The 26,394-nt window shown below is 40.4% G+C and overlaps 1 protein-coding gene and 1 long non-coding RNA gene across 2 annotated transcripts; one reads left to right on the top strand and one right to left on the bottom strand.

Annotated features, from left to right (window-relative positions):
• The first annotated feature begins 1,953 nt into the window (after positions 1-1,953).
• Positions 1,954-8,989, top strand: LOC122640116 (shaggy-related protein kinase eta). The gene is made up of 12 exons (XM_043833251.1): positions 1,954-2,141; positions 3,449-3,541; positions 3,837-3,896; positions 3,982-4,254; positions 4,334-4,408; positions 4,511-4,567; positions 5,194-5,334; positions 5,441-5,491; positions 5,580-5,675; positions 6,420-6,503; positions 7,675-7,776; positions 8,363-8,989. The coding sequence occupies exons 1-12, from the start codon at positions 2,055-2,057 to the stop codon at positions 8,456-8,458; spliced, it is 1,215 nt and encodes a 404-aa protein (XP_043689186.1). The 5' UTR covers positions 1,954-2,054; the 3' UTR covers positions 8,459-8,989.
• LOC122640117 lies at positions 2,270-24,657 on the bottom strand. Its single transcript, XR_006329629.1, has 3 exons — positions 24,645-24,657; positions 17,806-17,810; positions 2,270-2,402 (listed from the first exon to the last, which is right to left on the bottom strand). It is a non-coding gene; the product is annotated as an uncharacterized LOC122640117 (long non-coding RNA).
• Positions 24,658-26,394: the final 1,737 nt, after the last annotated feature.

Genomic DNA, 26,394 nt, shown 5'->3' on the forward strand with positions numbered 1-26,394 from the left:
TGTCTCCTTAACGTTATTGGCTTTTAAGCTATCATGAGGGTATTTTCGTCAGTTTGTATTAACTGGTCGACAAACTTTCCCACCTGTCGCGAGTTGGTAAAAGAACCGACCCACGTCACCGAACCAAAATCATTGATATGTTAAGCCACTTTCAAAACTACACCTAAAGTCGACTGTAAATCACAGTACTACCATCAATATCAACTGTGAAAGACAAGAAACAGCTACCATGTGATGATGGCTGCTCATTGGACCATGGTTCGTAATCTTAGATCGGTCAAAATCGTCTGGATCGGATCGATATCGGCCTAGATCAATTTCAAATAATGACCGATCTTGCTCGGTATTAGTGGATCAGTCAACTGTGAAAGACAAGAAACAGCTACCATGTGATGATGGCTGCTCATTGGACCATGGTTCGTAATCTAAGATCGGTCAAAATCGTCTGGATTAGATCGGTATCGGCCTAGATCGATTTTGAATAATGACTGATCTTGCCCGGTATTAGTGGATCAGTCAACTTGATTCACTTGAATCTCGGGATTGGATTGGTCTGTGTCGATCATTACGATTCTAAAATGGTTTGTAATTTTAGGATCAGATAGAACGATTCGCTTGAATCAAATCAGTATCACCTATGATTTTTCGATTTATTTTTTAAATTTCATATAACTGATAGTGACTGGAAGAGAATCTGGAAGTGTAACACCGTCCCTCAAAGTCTAGAATTTCTTAGGGAGAGCAAATTCGGATGGGCTGGCTTCAGGTGAAGGTCTACTCAAGAGAAATTGCAACAATGATCCTCAATGCTTTAGGTGCCGTGTAGCAGTTGAATCGATAGATCATTTTATCTTGCATTGTCCCTTTGCCAAAACAGCTTGGTTTGGGTGCCTTTTATCTGTTAGAGTTCCTGATGACCTCACTTTTACAACTTCTGATTGGATTAATTAGTGGGTACATCTATCAAAAAGTAGTAAGGGAGAGGGTGGCAAGCATGAATGTATGGCTAGCTTTGTGGCTTGGTATCTTTGGATTGCTAGAAATGATCAGTTTTTTGGGAAGAAAATCGGGACCCCTATCAATGTGATTGAGTCAGCCGTTCGAGCCAGCAACGATTTCTTAGATGGTCACATCCACAGCAAATCTTCACCGCCAATTGCTCTTTCGAAATCTGTCACAGATTGCAAATGGTTAGCCCCTTCAGCTCCCTTTCTTAAGATAAACATTGATGTGTCCTTGGATCCTAGTAAGGCAAAGCAAGATATTGGATTCATCATTCATAACCACTTAGAGATGCCCTGTGCAGCTAAATCGATCCCAACCATATTTTATGATATGGAATTTGAAGAGGCCTTGGCTATTAGAGAGGGCCTGTTAGAGGGCATCGCTTCGGTGGCTGACAACATTATCATGGAATCAATAACCAAAATGTTATTTCCTATTTGTAGAATCAGAATAAGGTGGTTCCTCTGTCGGTAGAGCCCATCATTGATGACATTCGTCATCTTAGCTCCTATGTTTTGGAACGCAAGTTTTCCTTTGTTTTTTTTAGGAAAGCCAATTGTGTGGCTGATCTCCTAGCCCGAAAGGCCCTGTCAATGCTGTGTATGACAATTTGGCCAAACTTCACTCTGTGGTTGATCGAAAACTCAGTTTCTATCACCATGTGTAACACACGTGTTGATGACTGATACGAAATCAATCAGGCAAAATTACTTATCGGAAAAAAAATATAAATAAATAAAATCATGCAAAATCCGATTTATGATCACTTTTTACCAATGTAGACCGATTTTGATCGATATCGGCCCAGACCGATTCCGGTATTACGAACGATGCATAGGAGGAAATGTATCCTCGAAGGTCATTGTGGTAATTCTAGTCTCTGTCGGGGAGATTTATAGAAGTGAATGATTATCTACTTGTCTAATTTATTACTGCATGCCGAAAGGGAAGGAGGAGAGAGAAAGAGGTCAAAGAAAATCGAGAGAGAGAGAGAGAGAGAGAGAGAGAGAGAGAGAGGACTAAGTAGCGGGTGTAGAGCTGTATTCCACATGGCCTCGTTGCCGCTGGGGCCTCATCCACCAGAGAATGAGGGAGTGAAGATTGCACCTCGTCGGCCGGAGATGGGAGACGATAAGGTATTTTTCCGTCTAGATTTCATGTTTTCCAACAAGATTTGCCGAATCGGACGCGTGAGATCGGTTCTGCATTTCAGAGACGATTCTTCATACGCTGCTTTTCTGTTCTTGTATTCTACCATTTGTTATGGTTACCTTTTTGGATTTTATCATATGTCCTCAAGTTCGTAGTTGGAGATCGAACGGAGATTTTCTTGAAATGGACTCTAGAAAGGTTTTACAGTGAGATTTTAGCAGTGGATGAACATTTTTGAATATTTGCTTGGAAATTTTCTGTTTTTCTACCTTTGATTTTAGGATTTCTTCATGTTTGAGGAATCCAAAGCTGTTTCTTTATCTGCTTTTGTCGTTTGATCTTGTGGTGGTCGGAGAAAGCGAACAGAAAATTTTAACAAATTGGTGTTATGTTTTCTTTTTCTTGTCTACATTGGGCTTCCCTCAGGCGTCTGTTCTCGTTCTTAGGGCTTTTTCATCAGTTCTCTCTGTTTTTTTCTTTATTTAAGCTTTTATTGCATGTAACTACTTGTTTGAGAAGAGTTTCGTTGAGATGTTGTTGAGCTTCGTTGTTGTGTGTTTCCTTGTTATTTTTGAAGTGCTTTACTTTTTTCAGGGTTGTCTACCTTTCGCTTTTCTCTCTCATTACCCGATCTGCGGTTCTTTCTGCCTCTTGACAATTCTATTTGGAGATCTTGTGTTTGATTGAGATTCTACTTGAACTGTTTTCGGTATTATTTGGAATTTTTATTAGATCTTGGATATTTTAAAAGGTTTTTAGTGTGATTTGGGTTTCGCTGGTACTTGGCTTTTGATTGTCCCGGGGTTTTGTGTACTTTGGTATCTTGTGACGAGGCTTGACTTTTTCCTCTTTCCAGTTTGATTTCTGATGGCCTTACTCCTTCCTTTTTCCTTTTCCTTTGGCTTGTCATGCAATCTGTTCTGGTTTGCTTCATACGGCCGTTGGCGTTTGATTCTTCCTTTGACTGTTTTTTTCCCCCCCTTCTTTCGACTGTTTCCTGTTTGATCTGCAAGCTTTCAGGCATTTGATACTTGCTTGAAAGGCATACGCTTCCAATCTGCTTCTATGTAACGGATCTTCCTGAGTTCTTTGTTTTTGGGATTCCTTTGATTTGTCTCTCTTTCTCACTCCGCATTCTCTCGGTGCATGATACCTGTTCACTTCAATTATGCTGGCTGGTTGGGTATGTGATATGATTTAAGACTATGTTGTTGATTACCCCTTTGTAAAACCTAAACCTATATTTTTTAATGGCTTAAATTTGAATCGTTTCATTTCATACGTGTAACAGGAAATGCCAGCTGCTGTTGTGGAGGGGAATGATCCGGTAACTGGTCACATCATTTCCACCACCATTGGAGGCAAAAATGGTGAACCCAAGCGGGTTAGAGCGAGAACTTACTAATAGTCTGTTATTGTGGCTATATTGTTTCTCTGATAATTGACGTGTTGGAATTTCTTTCAGTGTGTTGTAATTATTCTTGCTGAAGATTTTAAATATGTTCAGAATTAATTGATTCTTTCTAGAGAAATAGTAGTCAGCCAACATGGTGTTGTCTTTCTGTGTTTCTGTGACGCAAGAACTTTCTGCTTTAAAGGGTTGATTTTTAAGGAGTCATTTGCTAAACACTATCCTTCCATAGTTTAAATGCTAATACATTTCTTTTTGTACCTCACAGACTATCAGTTACATGGCAGAGCGTGTCGTGGGGACTGGGTCATTTGGAATTGTCTTTCAGGTATGAGAATGTTAATTCTTTATCAACTGTACTTGTCTTCCCATTTTATTTCTGATGTCATGCTCTACTTTTAATTTCTTTCCAGGCAAAATGCTTGGAGACTGGGGAGACAGTTGCCATAAAGAAGGTCTTGCAGGACAGGCGGTATAAGAATCGTGAGCTGCAGCTTATGCGCTCTATGGATCATCCAAATGTGATTTCTCTGAAGCACTGCTTTTTCTCTACAACCAGTAAAAATGAGCTTTTTCTCAACTTGGTCATGGAATATGTCCCCGAGACTCTGTATCGTGTTTTGAAACACTACAGCAATGTGAACCAGAGGATGCCACTTATCTATGTTAAACTCTACACCTACCAAGTATATATCAAGCTTGTCTTGTGGGTTTCACATACATTTATACTTCTCTAGCTGCTGTTAACTGGTGGATGGTTTCCAGATTTTTAGGGGGCTTGCTCATATTCACACTGTTCCTGGAGTTTGCCATAGGGACATAAAGCCTCAAAATCTTCTGGTATGTACTTTCTGACTGTTATTTGCCAGTGGTGCTCCTAATCAACATGATTCTTCAATCATTTCTGTCTTGGTTTTCTGAATCTAGTGGGACATTTTGCAGGTAGATCCCCTTACACATCAAACCAAGATTTGTGATTTTGGAAGTGCAAAGGTTCTGGTATGTTGCATCGAATTGTTTTCATCTTACCTTATAGTCTGCTTTCATTGTAATAACTAGAATGCCTTAAATGATTGAAGAATCACATTCTTTATAAGCACATTTCTGTTTGATATTGCTAGGATCCTTGCGTGTGTGTCTTAAATAGTTAAATGATTGAAGAATCACGTTGGTGTGTCTTAAATGATTGAAGAATCGCGTTGGTGTGTGTGTGTGTGTGTGTGTGTGTGCGTGTTTCCATTACTCAGAAGAAGATAATAGACCTTTGTTAAAGTCTTGACATAGACTTCAGTGAAGTACCTTCTGTCAGTATATGCTTCTTTTAGTTTCTTTTGTCTGCATCCATTCATTAGGTTATCCAATCATCTCTGAGGACAAACAAGGCTAGCATGGCTCCTGCTAACTAATACTTTCTCCTTCCTGGGGTATTTGATCGTGGAGTTGATTATCTTGTCTCCCATGACATGGTCTCCTAGTAATATGAATCTAGATTTGAAAATTTAACGTAGTTTAAGAATAAATACATTTTTAAGGCAATTTTCGTGTTGTCTACGATGGTCAGGGTTTTTTCTTGTATATTTTTTCCTATTCTTTTCTTGTTTCACCAAGTATTATACTGCTTTCAGGTCAAGGGCGAAGCAAACATATCGTACATTTGTTCTCGTTACTACCGAGCTCCAGAGCTCATTTTTGGTGCAACAGAATATACAACATCGATTGATATCTGGTCAGCTGGTTGTGTTCTTGCTGAGCTTCTTCTAGGCCAGGTTTGCAACTGAATTTTAAGCTTGTAACTTTCGAGCTATTATGCCCAGCCAGGTTGCTATGGTCATTTCTTGGTGATTTAATGACATCGAATTTGTAATTTCCTAGCCGTTGTTTCCGGGAGACAGTGCGGTGGATCAACTTGTAGAGATCATCAAGGTTCGGCTCTATAATCTATATGAAGTCAATAATGTAGTTTGTTCAAGTATACCAGTGGCTTGATCATCTATCAAATGCTTTTTTGCAGGTTCTTGGAACCCCAACTCGAGAAGAGATTCGCTGTATGAATCCAAACTATACTGAGTTTAGATTTCCTCAGATAAAGGCTCACCCATGGCACAAGGTATGTATTCCATCTTCTCTCTCTTTTGATAGAAGATAATTCTTTATGGTTTAAGATGACCTGGAGATCTGGCTATTTACGTTCAAGAGATAAAATGCTCTAGAACACCTTATTATGCATGTAAGTTTTGGTTTTTTTATTTTTTTTTGTTGTTTTGTTTTTAAAGAGGTTTATAAACCTAGTGGGGTTTAGTATTCCTGAATGCTGAAGATCATTGTTTTTGCTTCCATTATAGATTTATTGTATACATTTAAAGCAGCACGAATTGTCTGGCCAAATTGAATTTTAACATTGTGGGAATGTGGATGAACCTTTTGTTTTTCCTTTGTTCCATTTTGGGTTTCTGGCTTCCTTGCCTCCCACAGTGAGTTCCTTTAATTTTGTAATCTTGTATTAGATTCTTCTTCCCAAATGCAGTTCCTAAACCATATTTTCAGAAGTTGAAATGTCTAATTTGGGTAAGGGAGAGGGTTTGCTACATGGACAGTGTGCAGTTTCATGCCTTGGAAGAGGGGTATTATGGGAAAAATTAAAAACAGGGGGGCATATGAGACATTTCACAGGGGGTATGCTACAATAATCTGAGTCTTGTGAGGAGTGCCAGCATGCAATTTTAAAATTAAGCTGGCGTTGTCCAAATCTTTTACACTTTGGGTAATTAGTTAACTTCCATTGTGCATCCTAGAGTGGCAAATGGTGTAGTTTTCTACATATCCTTATTTGCCTTCAAATTCTTTTGCTCAGGTTTTTCACAAGAGGATGCCTCCAGAAGCGATTGATCTTGCCTCAAGGCTTCTACAGTATTCGCCTAGTCTTCGCTGCACTGCTGTGAGTAGGATTTTCCTTTTCTTCTATGTAGTGTTTGACCTGAGGGTCCAAAACATATTTGTGGTCCTTAGACATGTTCTGGTTCTGTATTCAATCAGCAACTGCATATGACATTCTTGTGGATGCTTGTTTTGGTATTCAGGTAGTGTGAATGTGTGATCCTTGGGATTTTTTTAAGGTTGTATCCCTTGGTGGATCCATCTAGGTGTAATGTTAACTGTGTTGAAGTTAATGGAGTTGAAGGAAGGGGAGTAGTGTTTATGTTTCATGGTTTAATTGTAGCCAGGATGGTCTTTGGCGGAGCTTCTTAGTTAAGGTGCAGGATTTGGAGATGGGAGACAAAAGGCATGTCTAAACGTGATCTTTGTGCCTCTCTGAATCTCAGCCTATCTATCTGGAAGCGTGAGGAAGTCCCCAAGATGCTATTGTTGTGGAGTCTTTGTTGACCAAATGTAATGCTTATAAGTTGATCAGATGGAACTAATCAGTAGTACTTCATAACTTTTTTTGGGCTTATGTCTTCCTATACGCATTCTGGAATCCTTAAAATGCTGGTATTTTTATTTTGGGTAAAAGATCTCTGTCCCGGAGTGTAGCCTACGCCAGCACTCCCATGAGTCTATCTCTCTCCTCCCTCATATGAAAAGACTCCTCTGCCCCTTTGTTTTATGGAGGGGAGAGATAGACACATGGGAGTGCTGGCGTAAGCCACATTCCCATACAGAAAATTGCTTCCCTTTTATTTTTGATACCATCATTTTTGTATCAAGTATTAGTTGCTGGGTTTGGAAGGAGCATAATTAATGGAACCTTTAATGCTGAATTGGACCATTGGACATCTTAATTTCAGTTAGAGCCCTTCTTTCACATCTAATTAGCATGCGTGGTAATTGTAATTTTTCCCAGTTTGAATCTTTATGCTTAGATTTATTTGGTGATTGAGAAGTTCTGTGCGGAAACCCAACCATATGGATTGTTCTACGTATGTGTATCCTTTTTTTGTTTTACATAGTGAATAAACCTCATCATTCTTCTGAGTATATGGTCATAATTGATGATCCAACTCACATGTAAACAAGATGAAAAGGATCTCAATCAATCTGATAAGCAAGAAAATTTATTTTCTTGAATGGATGAAATGCAGTACTGACATCCATTTTTGTCTTTGCAGCTAGAGGCATGTGCTCATCCATTTTTTGATGAACTTCGGGAGCCCAATGCCCGCCTGCCTAATGGTCGGCCTTTACCTCATCTCTTCAACTTCAAACAGGAAGTATGTCTTTGAAAATTCTGAAAGTTTTACATATGCATTCTTGAAACTTACGAAAATTTTAACCATGTTTTACATATCTGCCTGGAACTATGTTATGTGCTACAGAATTTCTTAACACAATAAAAGATATGTTTTCTGATCTAAATTGCAACTGAAGTTTTAATTTAACAGACGATAAGATGTTTTCTAATCCAAACAAGGAACTGTACGTTAAGCATGTACACGTGTCAGACACTGATATGGACATATTGGACTTGTAAGGATATGCTAAAAGATTTATTCTATACATGTTCTAAAATCATGGTGGTTTGACAAGTGAATACAGAATGAATGTAGCTGGCTTCAGATTTCAAAATCCCTTCATTATCAGATTTTGGAGTAGAAGGCATTTGCAATTGAGAACTTGATTTATTTATTTAATTTTGATTTTTTATGTGGATTTATTTGTTTAATATATGTATGAATCATATGTTGCTATTGCATGGGTTGGAAAAGGGGTTGGTTATGAAATTTACCTTTACTTATCACGAGTGTGCCTCACCTACTGATGGTTAACTCTGTTGCTTCTGTTTCTCTCTGGATACAGTTATCTGGAGCTCCACCAGAGCTCATTAACAGATTGATACCAGAGCATGTGAGACGGCAATCTGGTCTAAATCTCTTGCATCCAGCAGGCACGTAAACATAGGAACCTTGAACCAGATTTTTGGTACTTGATGGATGCGAAGCAAAGGGTACTAAGCTGTGGTTAAATCAGAATACATACAAGCCTGAGAGGCGGAATTTCTTTCTCCGCAATGTTGCGATACAAACGGCTGGATGGCTGGGCCTCTTGTAATTTGGTGCATTTTTCTACTACAGTTTTTGTTTTGCGCTCTTGCCCTCTTAAATGTTTCATGCTTTTGTATATTTGTCTCATGGTAAAGAATCCAAGTCGGACTGATTAAAGTAGCTTCGAGTAGAAGAAAGGTGATGGGAAGCGTTTCCTTATGCAGAGAGGCGCTAATGAATGGCAGGAGCAAGCACAGGTTGAGGGGTTGTTGGGTGGATCGGTGGTTGTCTAAAGTTTACTTGCGTGGTGTTGTTTCTACTTATATTTGTGGCGGCTTGTGGTCGCGGACTCTCGCAATTCAGAAGGCGAGTTCTTTTTACCCTTCTGGCGATGTTTTGAATAATTTTGTTTCTAGTTGTATATTATGGTTCTTAATCTGATTAAAAAATGAAAAGTTTTAAGTCGTCTTCTGTTCACAGTTTTTTAATCAACTCAGAACATGGTAGGCTGACTAAAGTGTTCCAAGGATTTTAAACCTAGCTGTAGCGTTGTCTGATTGAGTGGTAAATTAACTGGTTTATCACTTGGCAGTTAAAAATCAGCTGGGACACTGAGCAATGGCCAAACATTGTATCATACATTTATGTGTGATGTCTTATTGTCCGTGTTGACGAGTAAGATAAAAGAAATGGGAGGGTAAAACTTCGGATCTAAACTCTCCTTGTTAATTTGATGGGCAATGGGAGCCTTCTACTCTTTCTTACGTGGAGTGAAATTCCTTACCCTTAACCCTCACCGTCGAAACTAGAGATGCCTAAATAGGTAATTGTATGTTGCTATATCATCCAATTAGTTTCTTGGGCTTATAGTATTTAAAATTCGTAGTTAAGAAATGGGAAAGAGCAAACTTGAAACTCTAGAAAATGTAAACGAAGAGGGACCACTCAAGGTGTCAATGTGGAGCAATGAGATCACTAATTTTTTTCAAAGGATTATATATTAAAGAGAAGAAAAAATTTCGAAGGTTGGGTCCCACCTTTGGCAATGCTATCAACAGACCAAGTGACCAACCAACAAACCACTTTAATACAAAAATGAAATCTTGGTATTCCCAATTTGTTTCTACTAATTTTTTCTAGAATATGAGGAAGAAAGTCATTAATAATTGCTGAAGAACCTGATTTTGCTGCTTTTTTGGAAAGAAAATCTGCTATAGGGTTTGATTCCCTAAAGGGGTGATTTTCCATCTATTAGAGGAAAAATATGAGAGAAGAACACTCCAACTCTGCCAAGTGAACCAAGGAGAACAATTCGATTGGATCAAGGTAACCAGTGCAACTGAATTGCATTCTATTCAGAGATTAGGAATTTCCAAATCTTTAGCAACTTGAAGACCCTTGATAAGAGCTAAGAATTCAGCTTTAAAATTGGCAAATACCAAGGAATTCCTGGAAAGCCTAAATCATATTGCCATTTGTAATGTCTGAAAACTCCCCTGCCCCTGCTATACCGAGGTTATCAAGAGAATATCTGTCAATATGAGTTTCACCCAGTTCACTGGAGGACAGCACCAGAAGATTTCAGTAGGCTGATGGTAAGATTTTGCAAGGATTTTTAGGCCAATAATAAGAGTATGGACTCCTACTTGGTGAGTTTTTTGGTCTCAAAATTCTGAAGGATTTTGGAGTCTTAATTAAGGGATTGTCTTATTGATACCCTTCATGTTACCTTTTTGCTGTGTTAATATTCTTAAGGTGTTAAAATATTTATAATATGATACATAATTTTTACTTAATGAGAGTAATAGTGTCATTTTACATATATACTCGAAAAATGTGCATGATAGTGACCCTTTTTGATACCAACAATAAAAATGTCATTTTCAAAGTATTTTTAAAAATCCTTTTTATACCACTATCTTAAAGAACTGTTGGGAATGAGACATGGGACAATTAAAAGGTGACATGTTCTAAATACACCTATAGAGGTGTGTCATTCAGACATTCCTAGATAGTATAACACAACTTTTCCAAGGAGGGTAAATACACGTGTACTAAGAAATGTGCATGATAATGACAAACAATGACAAACTTTTGATGATGACATAAAGATAAGTAATTTTCAAATTATTTTTGAAAACTCTTTTATATCCCTAACATAAAGAACTTTTGGGAATAAGACTAGGTCAAAGGTTGTGCAAATAACCTTTAAATTGGTCTAATTTTTAGGATTATGTGATTTTTTCAATATTTTATTTGAAAATAGTTTGGGAAAATGGTTAAACATCCTACTACTAAATCTTCTGTGGATGAGTTTGTGTTGATTTATGTGGTAAATTTAAAGCTTGTTGATATCATTGATCATACGTTATACTGTTTTAGGGAAAATGCTTCCTATTTGAAAACAAGACAACTACCCGTAATTTGTGAATTGAATGATATTTAGGTACTTTAATTGAATTGATATCATTGATCACAAGTTGTACATATTGTCCTGTTTTAAAGGAAATGCTACTCGTTTTGAAAATAGGACAAATACCCGTAATTTGTGGATTGAATGATATATAGGTATTTTTAATTGTGATGATATCATTGACCACAAGTTGTACATATTTTTATTTTTTAGGAAATAATCGCAATAGGCTGTAGGAATAGTCATGGGATTATCTTAGGTTCACAAGTATGGGAAAATCTGGGTCACCCCATGGTTGCTCATGGGAACCCTAGTGTTACCCAATTAGGGTTTGGTATAATTTTTTTTTTCCCAACCCCACTATTTTCTTGTCCCATAAGAATTATGGGATCCACCAGAATAGAGAAAGTAATTTCTTTTCCATCCCATGGAAAAAGGGATCCATCCCATACCCAAATGCGCAACAGAAAACAGATCGATTCGAGTTTCTTTCACATCCCATGATTATCAAATAATTAAAAACACATAATACATATATTAAACATTAAGATCTACTAACTTGTAGAGTCTCAATTGTTGCTCCTCCTCAAGATAATGGTTTTTCCCTTAACAAGCTCTTCAAGAAAGTCCCAACTAGTTTGAATATCTTTGACGCAATAGAAGATCCTCAAGTCAAACTAGAATTTCTTCTCCAAAAACCACTAGATCCAATCCAAAAACCTAGGGTATGTTTCTAAAACCCTAATAGATCTCACAACTCAAGAGAGCAAGAGGGTGAGAGAGACAATCACCAGAGGGAGAGAAAACTCCCAAGCATGTTTGGTCGTCCCCCTTAGTGTGTTTAAATAGGTGAGGCTCTTATGAGCCTCCTCATTCCCAGTGAGAGTTTGACACTCTCTCTCCTGTTTGACTTAAAACTCTGATGGGTTTTCCTGTTGGACTTCTAATTAGTGTTAAAATTATTAAAAGTCTAATCTATAATGGGCCTATAATTAAATATTGCATCAAGTCCATTTAAGATTACATAAATTAATTATTAATTAGCAAATCCCAAAAATACCCCCGCATAACACTTATACACTAACCCTCCACTAAACAACATCATCATCATGGACTCTAGGGCATGTACACTAGTACTGTCAAACCCCATTCCATGGTACATGTCCGTATCTGTGCGTTTGTGTACGTGATCAGAATCCACTAAATATAATTAAACTCTTTAATCAAATACATAATTATAATTTATCATTTTATGTGAAAATATGTTTTGCAAAAACCATTTAACAAAAAATGGTATAGGATCGTGATTCTTATCCGACCATCCACAGACTAACTCCCCTTGATGTTCCTCAGTCGAGTAGTGGAGACCATGTTGAGTGACTCTTTCACTCACATAATATTTACGTATTCCCCGAACATCGACTTTAGTTTTCTTGAACCACAGTCATTGGTGAATCAAAGAATACGTTCACATCATGTAGTGACAAGGTCCTCTTAGGTACAGTGTTTTGATGATGCGTATTTATCCCAAACCTACATCTTGATGATGCATGTTTATCCCAAACCTACAGTGTTCGACAAAATAAGATTCTTCACTAATACACACTCGTGTGTGTACTCGCATTTGTACCCTGATATCAACATGTCTAGGTATAACCAATACGACGACCATATGATAAGGGTTGCCCAACCCAAACCCTAGTCGTGACTACCAATTTAAAGTGTAAACTTATGGACATGCATTGCTCGAAATTTATATCGCATGTGATCATATTAAACAAAAATATATGAAATGTTTAATATATAATAAACCAGGTTGAACCGGACTGAATGGGTTTGATGGACATATATATCCATCATAGGCTGCCTTGGGATCATATCAAGTCATGATGACTACAAAACAAACACTAACACAATGCGTAACAAAAGAAACCCATTCCATTGCTAATAGTAGTTCACAGTTTTTTACAATAAACGCTAAAACAACTACAACAAGAAAAATAAATACAACTTGACCAACACGTTCCCCCTACCCTAATCTAAGATCCACTTTGCTCTAATTTAAGTTTCACACTGCACAACTCTTCCATAAACTATTGGGACTCAGGAGGGATGAGGTTTGGTAGATTTCACATCTCTTCCTTTAAATCCCCCAAATCGGTTGTTCTTGGTTCATTGAAAGGATTACACTAGGAGAAATATTGGGAGTTATTCTTGGGATCCTCTATGGATAGCAATAATAGAGTTTGTTTGGATTCTTCTTAGACTTTGATATCCTTACATTTGGTCAACACCACATTTACAATTCACGTTAACGTACTTCAATCCTTGAAGATTGTTTTCATTCATACTAGATGTAGACATTGGATCTACATACAAGATACATCATTAGTTAGAACAAAACAAAACAAAATCAAAAGTTATACCTTCCCAGTGTGTATAGTATGCTAATGCTTACATATTAATGACACCAAGAGCTATACCATCCTAGTGTGAAGGAGAGGAACAAAACACTTCTATGAAATCCATAATGCTGAAGTAAATTCTTGCTCATCTTCTTCTTTCAGGCATGATGTATCACTAAAAGATAGCTCCACGGATGGATGACATGTGGAGAATCTTGAAGTCAGTTGATGAGGAAGCAAGACTTGATATTGATTCATAGAAGTCTTTGAAAACTGGAGTGGCCAGCCCACTATTCCATAGCATGTAAAGATTGCATCTGATACACACATCAAGACAGTGCAAGGCGTCAATCATTCGGTATTGGGAGACGGGAAACAGACCTCCATCATCCATGTCCCCGTTACATCCCGTCTCAACATATCAAGTCATGCTACAAATCGGCTGCATTTAATGAAGGCATGCTTAAAGAGATAAGCTGCCCACCAAAAGGGTTAACTATCCTCTAACAAGCTTCCTCTCATTTAATGTCTGGTTACATAAGCTGACTAATCTTGGGTCAAATACGGGTTCAAAGCCCCATTATGTCACATCATGGCATCTCCTTCCAATCGCATATAAAAACTAGATGAAGACACTTGGTAAGGTGGGACAAAAACTCAATCCCACATCTTAGAACCAGCTTTGGACACGATTTGACTAGGGTCAAAGAACCCTGGTTTGGTTCTATGTTTCTTCCCAAACCTGTCTCTCCCGTTTGACTAGTTGTGCTAGAAACTGACTTAAGCATCGGAGGATTACACTGTGGCCAGCCCCGGTTCACCTATTGTGATCTTTTTTCTTTTGTGCAGGTTGGTGTATCAGATGGCACACACTACCCTTTCAGTTTTTTACCGCATCAAGGCACATCACACATATGCCCACCACTAAAGTCATTTTTTTCAGCTAAGTTGGAAGCATGCTTTCTCATTGCAATTTAAAAAAAAAAATACAAGAGATTTGATGCAAAGAGAAGCTAAGAATCTGTCAGAAAGCGTGTTTGCCCAAACAATCTAACATTTGAAATGACATAAAAGAGGGTTTCTCAGCAAAATCATATCCACAGAGTTTCCTCAATTAAAAAAGGAGCTGAGAAATAGTCAAAAAACAAGTTTGCCCATACAATCTAACATTTGAAATGACATCGAAGAGAGTTTCTCAGCAAAATCATATTCACAAAGCTTTCAAGAACAAGACAACTAGCAAATTTGACTAGCATCAATGTAATCAACCATAAATCAGAGTTTTCAAGAACAGGGTTGATAGCAGAATGCAATGTAATTAACCCTAAATAATAATTTTTCAAACTTTTTTGAATGGATTTAGCCCTAATTTTACTTTGCGACTGTTAAGGCGAGTGTGAGTACCGCAGCCTCTGGATGCGGGGCATCCATTTTAGGGTTTTCGTGGTCCCCTTGGCGACAGGGAGTCTTCGGTTGATCATGGCATATCATTTTGATATATCAACATCGGGGGTTGGGATCATGGTTCATTAAAAAAAGAGTTGCCACCTAGGGTTAGGGCCTAGGACCCAATGAGTGTGATTCCATTTGAGTTAACGAACAGATTCATGTGATTCCATCTGATTTGGTCAGAGAATGGGTAAGGGGTCAGGTTACAAGTATGGAAAGGTATTAGCACCCCACCATGCCCGGTTAAGCCGGTCTTTCTATTGTAGATGCTAAGTGGCGAATGTTCTCTCCTTATGGCACGTTATAATGTTCATACATGACAACTAATTATATAGCATGCATCTCATTAATACATAAACAACAAAAAGAAAATATTTTAACTAGGGTAATGTTCCGCATCACGAAGAGGAGTGAAGTAGTTCACTTCACTATTGTAACGATCCGTACTTCCCGTGGGCGCTTGGAGGCGCACGGAGGGGGTTTTTAATATTGCTCTTCTATTTTGGAGGGAGAGAAGGAATGCATCTTCTCAACGGTATGGTTCAATTTATTCGGGGATGGGGGTCATACAATAAAATGAAATGGAGTCACCACCTAGGGTTAGGGCCTAGGACCCATTGGTGTAGCTCTAGAAGGGCTACGGGACTTCGGTTGGTTTGGTTAAAGATTCGGGATAGATGGTCAGGTTACAAGAGTGGGAAGATGTTAGGCACCCACCTCGCCCAGATAAACCGCTCTTTCTACTAGATGCTTGTTTTTAAATATTCTCCCTTAATGAATATCCTATTCCCACATGATTGGCTAAATAATGATGCATAAACCATTTAATTAAATTAAACTATGTTACACTAACTACTGTACACTACATGCGAGTACTTGAAAGGACTACATTGTATTGAAATTAAAAGTTAACGAAAGAAATGTATACCTGTACGCTTTAAATAAATGCAATTATAAAAAATGGACGACGTCCCCCTAGTGTAGGTGGAGGCAAAAGACTGACTTTGTCCCTTTGTCGGACAGAGTAATAGTTTGCGGGTGTCGAATCTTACGATCTCGGACAGAATAACGACATTCCAAGGCTTTGGAAACTAGGGGCTCAAAGGCTGAACAAAGTGGTGCCACGGGAGGTTTGCCAGATTTGGGTGAGAAAGGGTTGAGAAAGCCAGACTCGGATAATTTGGACTTTGGACAGAGGGACGATGCTCGTAGGCTCGAAATCGGATTGGGGAAGAGCTCGAAATGAAAAAACAAGGAAAAATTGGAGCTCTGGGGGTTCCCCCTCTTCCACAAACTTTGATTTGTTCAAATGAGGGGGGTGACCCCCTTTTTATAAGAAAATTTTGGGTTCAGTGGTGCCGTGGAAAACATGTAAGGCCACATGACGGGGCCACGACAGAGCAAAATGGAAAAAACTTGGATTTTAAGCCCCCGCAGGACCGCATGGCAGGACCGCAGCGTGTGCGCATGACACTACATGGCGCAATCGCGTAAGCTGCGGTGCCGTATTGCAAGGCCGTGCAGTGCAGGGCGCTGCCTTATGGGGCTACGACCATGACGCTACCTCGTGGGGGTTGCACAGGCTGTCTGGGGCTGTCTGGGCGTCGTGCACATGATTGTATGCTATATGAGATGAGTGGAGATGTTTTCTAATACAATGTCGGTTTAGGGGACATTGCCAGTCATCTGTGTTTGATCATTGTCATCGCTGGGGGGTGACAAAATCTAGCGTCTATAGTTTGCCCCTCTTTGGTCGAGGCCTGTGCCAACAGCTGAAGGGCGAAGACAAAAGATCGCTTGATTTTGTCACCAGGAGCATGCATCACTGCCACTTTGCTCAAAGGTGACGGAGTTGAATGATAAAACCACATTTTGGCAAAACCATTTGGTGAGCGAAAACTGTCGTCACTTTGCTCATGAGTGACGGATTTGTAAACAACACTTTGGCAATTCATTTGGTAAATCACTTTTTAAGGTTTCAAATGGCATTATCTGAGTGTGTACTTACCTGATGGGGCAACATTGTTCGGCTAGATCTCTCCCTTGCATTCGAACATTTGCTTGTAGGGATTCTGATCTTTGAAATTGCTCGGCTGGATTCCTCCTGGCATTCCAATATTGCTTGGTGGGAACCTGATCTTCGGGTGTTGCTCGATCGGATTTCCTCCTGGCATTCGAACATTGCTTGGCAGGAACCTAATCTTTGGGCTTTGCTCGGCCGAATTTCCTCCTGGCGTTCAAACATTGCTTGGCGGGAACCTGATCTTTGGGTGTTGCTCGGCCGGATTTCCTCCTAGCATTCGAACATTGCTTGGTGGGAACCTGATCTTTGGGCATTGCTCGGCCGGATTTCCTCCTGGCGTTCGAACATTGCTCGGTAGGAATCTGATCTTTGGGCATTGCTTGGCCGGATTTCCTCCTAGCATTTGAACATTGCCTTACCTGTACTCTTGGTGATGTGATAGTATTGTAACGATGAGATGGCATTGCGACCAAAAATTTTTGAAGTGTAACGATGAGACGGCATCACAATTGAATTTTTAAAAAGTGCAACAATGAGATGGCATCGCGATTGAGTGATGATCATGTACGATCAGGCGACATTGCGATCAAATTTTAAAAAATGTAACGATGAAACGGCATCGCGATCAAAAATTTTAAGGTGTAAAGATGAGATGACATCACAATCGAATTTTGAAATTGTAACAATGAGACGGCATCGTGACCAAAAATTTGAAACAATAACGATGAGACGGCATCATGACCGGATTTTTGAAAAGTGTAACGATGAGACGGCATCACGATTGAAAATTTGAAATTGTAATGATGAGATGACATCGCGACCAAAGTTTTGAAAGAGTAACGATGAGATGGCATCATGACTGGATTTTTGAAAGGTGTAACAATGAGACGTCATTGTGACCGAAAATTTTGAAAGTGTAACGATAAGATGGCATCGCGACCGAAGTTTTGAAGGTGTAACGATGAGACGACATCTCGACCAAATTTTTGAAGGTGTAACATGAGATGACATCGCGATCAAATTTTTGAAGGTGTAACAATGAGATAGCATCACGACCGAATTTTAAAATTGTAATGATGAGACGACATCGCGATAAAAAATTTTGAAATTGTAACGATGAGACGGCATCACGACTGACTTTTTGAAAGTGTAACGATAAGACGACATCGCGATTGAAAATTTTGAAATTATAATGATGAGACGACATTGCGATCAAATTTTTTTTGAAATTGAGGGTGTTCTCAAAAGAAAAGTCTAGGGAATGGTGACAAGGCCCAAGGGATCATTGCACGGAAGTCCTAAATTTTTTTTTTATGCACCGCCACCATTTAGGGCCATGGGCATGGGATGCTGCCGCACGGGGGCGTGGCCAGGCCATGGCACCGCCTGGCACGGCCCTTGGCCTTTGTCTATAAAGGGAGGGGGGTCTCTCCTTTCTCACTTCCCCTCCTCTCTTTTTTTTTGGGTTTTCTGGGTTTCTCTCCTTAGAGCTCTGCCCTCTCTCCTCCTTTTTCTCTTTTTTCTTTTGCATTTCCTTCTCCTTGTGTTTCTCTTACTTTCTTTCTTCATCATGTCTACGAAGAAAGCTTGGTCTGGGAGCCCTTCCTTAGGGATAGTGGGAGACAAGCGCGGAGTGGTACACCAGTTCGACGGTGAGGGGCACTGCCCATCACAAATGCTACATTATTTAGGGTCAAGGTCTCACATATGTAAGTGACTCTTGCCTTCTTTCTCTTTCATAGCATATGCTTGATTCGGTTTTTCATTTTGGCTATTCATTTGGTAGGATCTCTATGCCCCTCGTTATAAGAAGTACTGTCGTACGGACGATGTTCAGCCGTGGTATTGGTAGCTTCATCCCACTGTGAGGGAGAGGGTCGATCACACTGAGCTTGGTCAAGCGGCCCAAGTAGTTGCCCCAAAGGTTGATACCCCAATCGTTCGAGCTTTAGCTAATCATTGGTGGTCATCGACCCATACTTTCCATGTGCCTGTAGGGGAAGTAACCATTACTCCTCTTGATTTCTTTATGATTACTAGCCTTCCCTTCACTCGGAGGCCCATTGAGTTGGCTCCATCTGATCGGATGAGGACTTTGAGAGAGATTAGTGATCTTCTCGTGTTTGAGGTGACTGAGCGCGTGATGCTTATATCCTCCTTGAAAAAGAAATGGGATGAGCAGGAGATAGATGATAATTCTTCTGATGAGCTACTAGATCAGGCTGCTAGGAGCTTTCTCCTATACTTGATCTCCAATGTCCTTTTCTGTGATGGACGCTGTCATGTGGACACTTCCTTTGCTTGTTTCTTCACAGACTTTGATGAAGCCAAGACCTTCGACTGGGGTGGATCTGTTTATGCCCACTTCTTGGGGATGAAGGATAGGCTTCCGTTGGGGTCACCCAGTCTCACAGGTTACACCGATGTCCTTTTGGTACATTTTAGTTCCCTGTCTTCTCCATTTTTTTCTTTCTTTTTTGTCTGCCATTTCCTTATGTCATCCTTTATTAACAGGTGTGGTGCTATGAGGTTTTGGGGATTCATGTTCCCCTTTCTCTTGATGAGACTATCCCCTACATCCCTAGAGCAACACGCTGGGGGGCATCGAGGTGCGCCATCATTGATGAGTTGCAAGTGCGCCTCTAGCTCAATGACCTGACAGTCAACCGGGTAACATAAGAAACTTTCCCCAAATTATTGCTTTGATTATGATGACTGACTTTCTGATCATATCTGTCAGGTCTATTGGCATCCCTATAATGACTAGGAGATCGATGATGAGGGCGATCAGGAAGATTACAATTGCGCCCTTGCGCTCACCCATAGACGGATTATTTTTGAAGGGTCGGCTGGAGCCAAACTTTATCTGGGAGAGAGGGTCACTCTTTAGTGGTGTTTCGCTCAGCTAGTGCCTCATCCTCCTCCTTCCCATATGCATTATGTTCTTCTATCTCCCGACATTGGAGATTTGAGGATCGGAATCCCTGCCTTAGGATTGACTTTTGTTGACCAAAATTATTAAGAATTTATCTTCCGAGAGACAGTATGCGTTCGCCTAACTCGAGAGGGTCTTGTGGTATTCTTCTGATTTTTTCCCTTACTTTATGTCCTTCTCTTTTTTGTTCTGAGAAACTTACTTTATTCTTTTCGCAGTATCCAGGTCACCCCCTGGTTCCTGGTGCATATGGAGTGCTTCCCTCATACAGCTGCAGTGCGGATTTCCACCCTTCTCAGAGCTCTAAGGCTGGTCTTCGTATTGCTGGGATGAGCGACTTTATCTCAGGGTACCGAGGATCGACCACCTTCTCTCTCTCCAATACCAGTCTTCAAACTATTCTTCCTGCTTGTAAAGTTTTTGATCATGATCTGGGACTTCCTCTTCCCTTTGATGGGGGTAAGTCACCTTCTTCTTCTTCTCTCTTTTTTCTTTTTACTGGATTCTTTACCCTTGATGCTGACTCTACTCTTTTGTCATAACAGATTAACGCCGAGGGGTATGCTCATAAGCGCCGGATGCAGGCGAGCATGGACGCGATGCTTTTTCGAGCGGACATGTTAAGTCCAATAACTGGTGGGTGCTTTCTCTCTTTTATCTTTTCTATTCTCTCTTTTTTTTTTTTTTCTTTTGAGACCTTATCTTTTCAAAATGAGACCAACCCAGAGTGGCCAGCTTGGTGTATGAGGGACTTTTGGGATTACCATGAGAACTACAATCATAATCAAGCTGAGGAGAACAGACATCTCAAGAGGCAGTTGGCATTCGCGGGAATCTCCCATGTCCCATTTGTGTCGTATGATGATGAGAGCGGTGATGATGAGGGTTATGCCGATGATGATGAGGATGAGGTGGTGCTGAATGTTGAGACCTTGTCCTCCAGTGATGAGAACTAGTCTCAGCTTCTTCCCCTCTTACATATTACATATATTTTCCTTGAATTTTATGTTTTTTTTAAATGTGGGAATGTTGGTGGAATGATTGGACGCTGTCCTTTTTTTTATTATGCTTCATGGAATGGGAACAGTATTTTAATCTATTTAAGATACTTGCTTTTTTCCTTTGCAATGCACAATTCCAGATATTTTTATTTAATCCCTCATCATTACATGCATGAAAATGATAGAGGGATAAGGAAAAGAAAAAAAAAAAGGGTCGGGAATTGACACATAGACCACAATGTCACCCTGTAATTACATATTTCCACCACAATGTATCTAGTAGATTCACTGTTACACCCGCGCCCAAAATACACCCTAATATTCCGGGCCAAATTGAATTTTTGCTTACGGGTGTCATCATGATGCCAACGGTCAACACCTGTGACCTTGGACCGTAACAGTCAAAGGGAAAGCTCAGACGCAAGGATTGTATTCACACCTAGATGGGCAAGTGGACCACACAATGGGTAAGCTTTGAACCCTAAATGTTTGGTACTCCCTTCGAAGTCCTTGAAGTGTGGACCAAGGCCCGGACACTTTATAGTTGTTGTTTTGCCTTTTCAACAAGGAAGGACTCACGAACGGAACCACTGCTATGAGTCCGTCTGATAATCCTTCTGTGTTGTTTAATGCTTTATAGGTGTTTTTCCTATGTGGGACCCACATGCCCATATTTTGGACATTGTGGCTATGTTCCCGGACATGGTGGACCCCCACCCTTACTCTCTTTTCATTATTGGACCTTGTTTGTGGGCCCACAAGGCCCAATTTTGATTTTAATGAGTTTTAGTGTTAAAGGCCTAAACCAAACAAAACTTAAGACCTTAGCACTTGAGGTTTTAATGAAAAATCAAATGGACCTTAACACTTCGGGTCTTAAAGGAGAAACCAAATTGGCCCTAAGGCCCAACTTGAGTTAAAATGGATTTTGGGGTTTAAGGACCTAGGCAAATAGGCCCTAAGGCCCATTGTAGTTATATATGGGTATGAGCTCTTTAGCTCATTCCCATTTCTCCTAATTTCTGAAATCGTAGAAGAGAGAAAGGAAGTAGGAAGAAGAAGAAGAAGAAGGAGAAAGGGGGGAAAGGGAACTCCCTCACTCACACTCTCTCCCTACCCTCTTGCTGTCCGGACAAGGAAAGAAGGAAGAGAAGGAAGAAGGAGAAGAGGAAAAGGAAAGAAAGAAAGAGAAGAAGAAGGAGAAGTAGAAGGAAAGAGTAAAGAGGGCTCACCTAGCCTTGTCCTTGCTGCCTCCATTGAAGGTAAGTCATCTATCCTTCTCCATTTCTCTAATTTTAGCTTAGGGTGTTGGATCTTGAGTTTGGGTTTAGCTTTGAGTTCCACTTGGGACCCAATGCTCTTGTTGGGGAGGTGATTGTAGTCCCTTGGGATGCCTTTGCACACCCTTGCACCTCTCTTTGAAGTGCCTTTCAACCAACCCTTGCAAACCTAGGCTTTTCACCCAAAAACCCAAGTTTGGGTTGGGTAATTGGGTATGGAGCATAGATACCTTAATGCATTGTGCCATTAGGGTTAATAGGACCCTAATGAACTTTAGAAACCATCCCTACAAGCCTTTGAAGCCATTGAGGGCCTTAGGAATTGATTTGGAGGAGATTCGGAGTTGAAAATTCATTTTTGCTGTGAACGGACTCACTATCATGCCTCTGTCGGCCTCTGTTCATTACATCTGAGAGCGGAGCCACAGACGGATTCACATAAGTGCCTTCGTTTGTGAATTCGTCCACTGTTGACAGCTTGACTACTACTCAGTATTTTAGTAATAATTTTGTTTATTCATATTGTATCAATGTGATTCAAGTTGCATTGTAAAATAGACTCAAAAGGCTATATTTTCTATGAAGGAACCTTGGACTTAATATGAATGAAAGACCCTCAAAAATGGGTCCAAACCTAGCTGATATGTTTTGATAGCAATGTTAGAACATAACTTTAATTCGGTGACCTCGCCCACGTCGAGGCTGCTTGTGTAAGACTTGATAAATTTTAATAGAGGTTAATTACCACCTAAAGTGCCCCCCCTAAATGTACTAATTAAGTGACCTATTGTGGTGCCAAGGTCTACCCTTGATGCCATCAAAACCCCCTTGCTGTCCTAAAGGACTTATGACCTCAACCTAGAAATGAAAAACCCTAAGGTGAGACCAATCCATGGAATCTCTCAAGACCAAAGAATGAAATGAGACATTATGCTCTTAGGAAGGTTTAGGACACCCCCTAGCTCTTGAGGCTGTTGGACCTCAAGGAAGACGGTTGGGAATCAGACTGACTTAAGGATTTCATGTTTAGAATTACTTGTCTATAACACTTAATTGGAGCATCTAGTGAGATCCGTCCACACTTTCTAACTTTATGTTTCACATATCCCTAGGCTACCTAACCAATGTGAGAGAGCGTATATCAAGGCAATCCATACCAAACACATCGAACGATATCCGAATTATTGTGAATGGGTTTTAGGTGATTGTTTGGATTTGCTATTTATTAAATATTCATTATCATTCTATCTATATGATTAATGAGCATTTTTGCATAGTTGCATTATTTATCTAAATTGTGAATTGATTGAAAGTGGATATATGAACTGATTCATTATTGTATTGGGTTACGGTGCTGGGTGTACCGGTATCGGAACCCCAGGAGTGTTTATGAAACTCATTGACTGTCATCCTGCCCTGTATGTGCCGTGCTGTGCTGGTACCTGGGTACTAGATGGAATGGGACGTTGATGCACCTAGAATACCTCTCAGGATGATAGGACTCACATTTAATATATCTGTGGTTAGGATTTATGTTCCCTTATGCTACGACCCTTACCAACAGGGGTTTATGTGTTGGGTAGTCAGAGCATCTGTTGCCTGTGGGGGAGAGAGGCCAGGCCAGGGGTAGTAATAGCTATCGAGGTTTGCCACTGGGTGGTTTTGGTGGCTTCGACCGGCATAGGCTCCCTTATGATAACTGAGGTTTCATTGTGGCGATAAGTTAAATGACCCACAGTGTCTCCCAAGTTATCATAGTAGCATATATCTGACTTAGAATTGCACGCTAGGTGGAAAATGAATCTAACATATGCATGCAACGAACTGTTTGTAATTGTGTGTATGTGCATTCCCTTTTGGTCTCTCACTAGCTTGTGGAGCTAACCCCGTTATGCAACCTCTTTTTAGTTGTTATGCAGGTAATTCTCTTGATGTACTCCTTTGATGCGATTCGAGTGGAGCTAATGGCTTGGGCTTGGATGATGATGTACATTCAAGGACGGTGCCCTTCGGGCATAACCTTATTCCTTACTTTTATGCTTATTTTTTGTCATGTACAAACTCCATGTATACCTTGGAGTAATTACTTGATGGTTATAGGAAAATTATAACTACTGTATATATTATCATCAGCTAATGAACACCTTGTAACTATTTGATTTTAAATTGATTTACGATTCCATTGACTTCGATCTATCTTGAAATGTGTCATTCCATTGGTTTTTGTATTTTGATATTATTATGTTTTTAATATTGGTTATAGACTGTGGATTAGGACACTGTATCTGTGATCTTGGTAGTTTTTGGGATGACACTTGTCATCCTAGTCACCCCTCTTCTTGTATTTTATCCTTTATTGGAATGGGGGCGTGACATTCACAATCTTCGGTGTCAATTTTTCTGGTGGTTGAATAATCATCTTGAGCAGTGACTGGTACTGTGTTGGCACTAGTTGAGGCAAGTAGAAAGTAGTGTGAGTCAAACCCATTAACCTCACAACATTGTAGCCTGAAGTCTCGAGGACTGGGGCTTTCATGTCCCACCAATGGCAGTTCCATTGAACCTGTTTGTCTGTTCTTTCTTCCAAATACTTCTTCTAGTCCTTGATTGCACGAAATTCCCCCATTTCTCTTCGAATTTGGAACTACTTTGGCTGAAATTTGTCATCAGTTAGAGGTTTGACAAACCGCAGTCTCTCCATCAACCATATCTGCAAGATCGTGGGTGATCCTACGCAATAATCCATTCCATATCTTCGGGAAGCACTCATTTCATCTAGATCCCGACCCTTGAAAGTCTCCGCCAGTATGGTGGGGCCGATGTCGCACCCATCTAGAAGCTACCAAATGAGGTCCGCCATCATAGGGGGAACACCCTTTTTTGGAGTTCATAACAAGTATCTTCCAATCATGCAGAAGAGCTATTGTCAAACCCTGCTCCTGACTGGCTGGAGTTTTGATTGAAGGACAGGAACCCTTGACTAGGCAACCAGGAACATTGTGGAGTATCACTCCAGTGACTTGGATTAATGAGGCTCTGTGCATGTCTTCCTACATACCAGTCAGAAGATGGATAGCTGACCCTTGCAGCTGCACAACTCATAGCATTATGTATGGCCTGGACTCCAAGTAATCTCTCTCCTCCCCATAACTATGGGACCCATCTCTGGAAAAATGTGTAAAAAAAATCTCTAAATGGCATAAGGGGACAATGCCCTGACCAAGGGTCAAAACCCTGTGCAAGCCCCACCGAGATTCAGCCTTGCTGGAATCTCTAGGCGATAGCACTGGGCGATGTGTCTGCATCGCCCAGGGACATCGCCTAGTGTGCAAAACAGCTGATTAAATTAATTTTAAATTATGTGGACCACCCATAATGAATATGGGCACCCTCCATAGATAGAGGGGAGTCTGAGGGACCACCTCATACCCTTGGTTCACTGTGGACCCCACTAGTGTGCCCAAAATCACTGAGAAACAGTCCAAAAACACATTTTGAAAAAGGGCCTTAACAGCCAAATAGACCCTAAAGAGGGTTGGGCCTATAAATAGATGAGCTTTAGGCTCATTTTGAGCTTTAGACACTGCTCAAATCGTGGTAGAGAAAAGAAGAGAAAGAAAAGAGAAAGAAGAGAGGAAGAAGATGGAACGAAGGGGGGGAGCTGCTCTCACACCTGGGCCCTGATGTTCGTGGCTCCCAAGCTCTTCTCAGGTATACATCTCCATGCCTATAACTGCTGCCTCCTTCTTATCCCTGTATTTTGAATGGATTTATGCTCTTAGGCAGCCCAGAATGGCTGGAAAATGCTATGGATGGCTCTAGATATGCCATGCAAGCATAGAGCATGGGAGATCTGAGATTTTTAGTAAATTTTATAAGTCTGATATGCTATTCTTGGAGCCAAAATCTGGCTATGCACAGTTGCACTGCCAGATGCTCAGTTGCTTGGCTGTTTGGAACCCTAAATGTAAGCCCTGGCTGCATGGGACCAAGCCCTAGGTGGTAGCAACCTAAGATCATCATTTTACATCTGTTTACAGCCCTGCATGTGGCCTAAATTTAGATCTACTGCAGTGGAAAACCCTGTGATACTATTCATTGGGCTGTCTGAGCAGCCTCTGACAGCCAAGTGGTGGGCCCAATGGAAAATCCACATGGACCATGATGAAGATCACCCCAAGGGTCACCTTATGCCCTAACATGCATGGGGTGATGATTTGATCACTGCCCATGATCTGCAACCTAGGGATCTCAGCCCATTGTCAATTTGAAGACTCTGGGTGATGCACCCAATGCCCAGAGCCATCGCCCAGTGAGTGAAACACTGCTGTTTTGGCATTC

Source organism: Telopea speciosissima, chromosome 9 (genome assembly GCF_018873765.1).
Source record: "Telopea speciosissima isolate NSW1024214 ecotype Mountain lineage chromosome 9, Tspe_v1, whole genome shotgun sequence".
NCBI classification, from domain to species: Eukaryota; Viridiplantae; Streptophyta; class Magnoliopsida; order Proteales; family Proteaceae; genus Telopea; species Telopea speciosissima.

What these genes read in the sequence shown, in the direction of transcription:
- LOC122640116 (XM_043833251.1), top strand. Translation starts at nt 2,055, where the DNA reads ATGGCCTCGTTGCCGCTGGGGCCTCATCCACCAGAGAATGAGGGAGTG. An exon ending in AAAATGGTGAACCCAAGCGG is followed by an intron (nt 3,542 to 3,836) that starts GTTAGAGCGAGA and finishes TGTACCTCACAG; the next exon opens with ACTATCAGTTACATGGCAGA. An exon ending in AGGCTCACCCATGGCACAAG is followed by an intron (nt 5,676 to 6,419) that starts GTATGTATTCCA and finishes TCTTTTGCTCAG; the next exon opens with GTTTTTCACAAGAGGATGCC.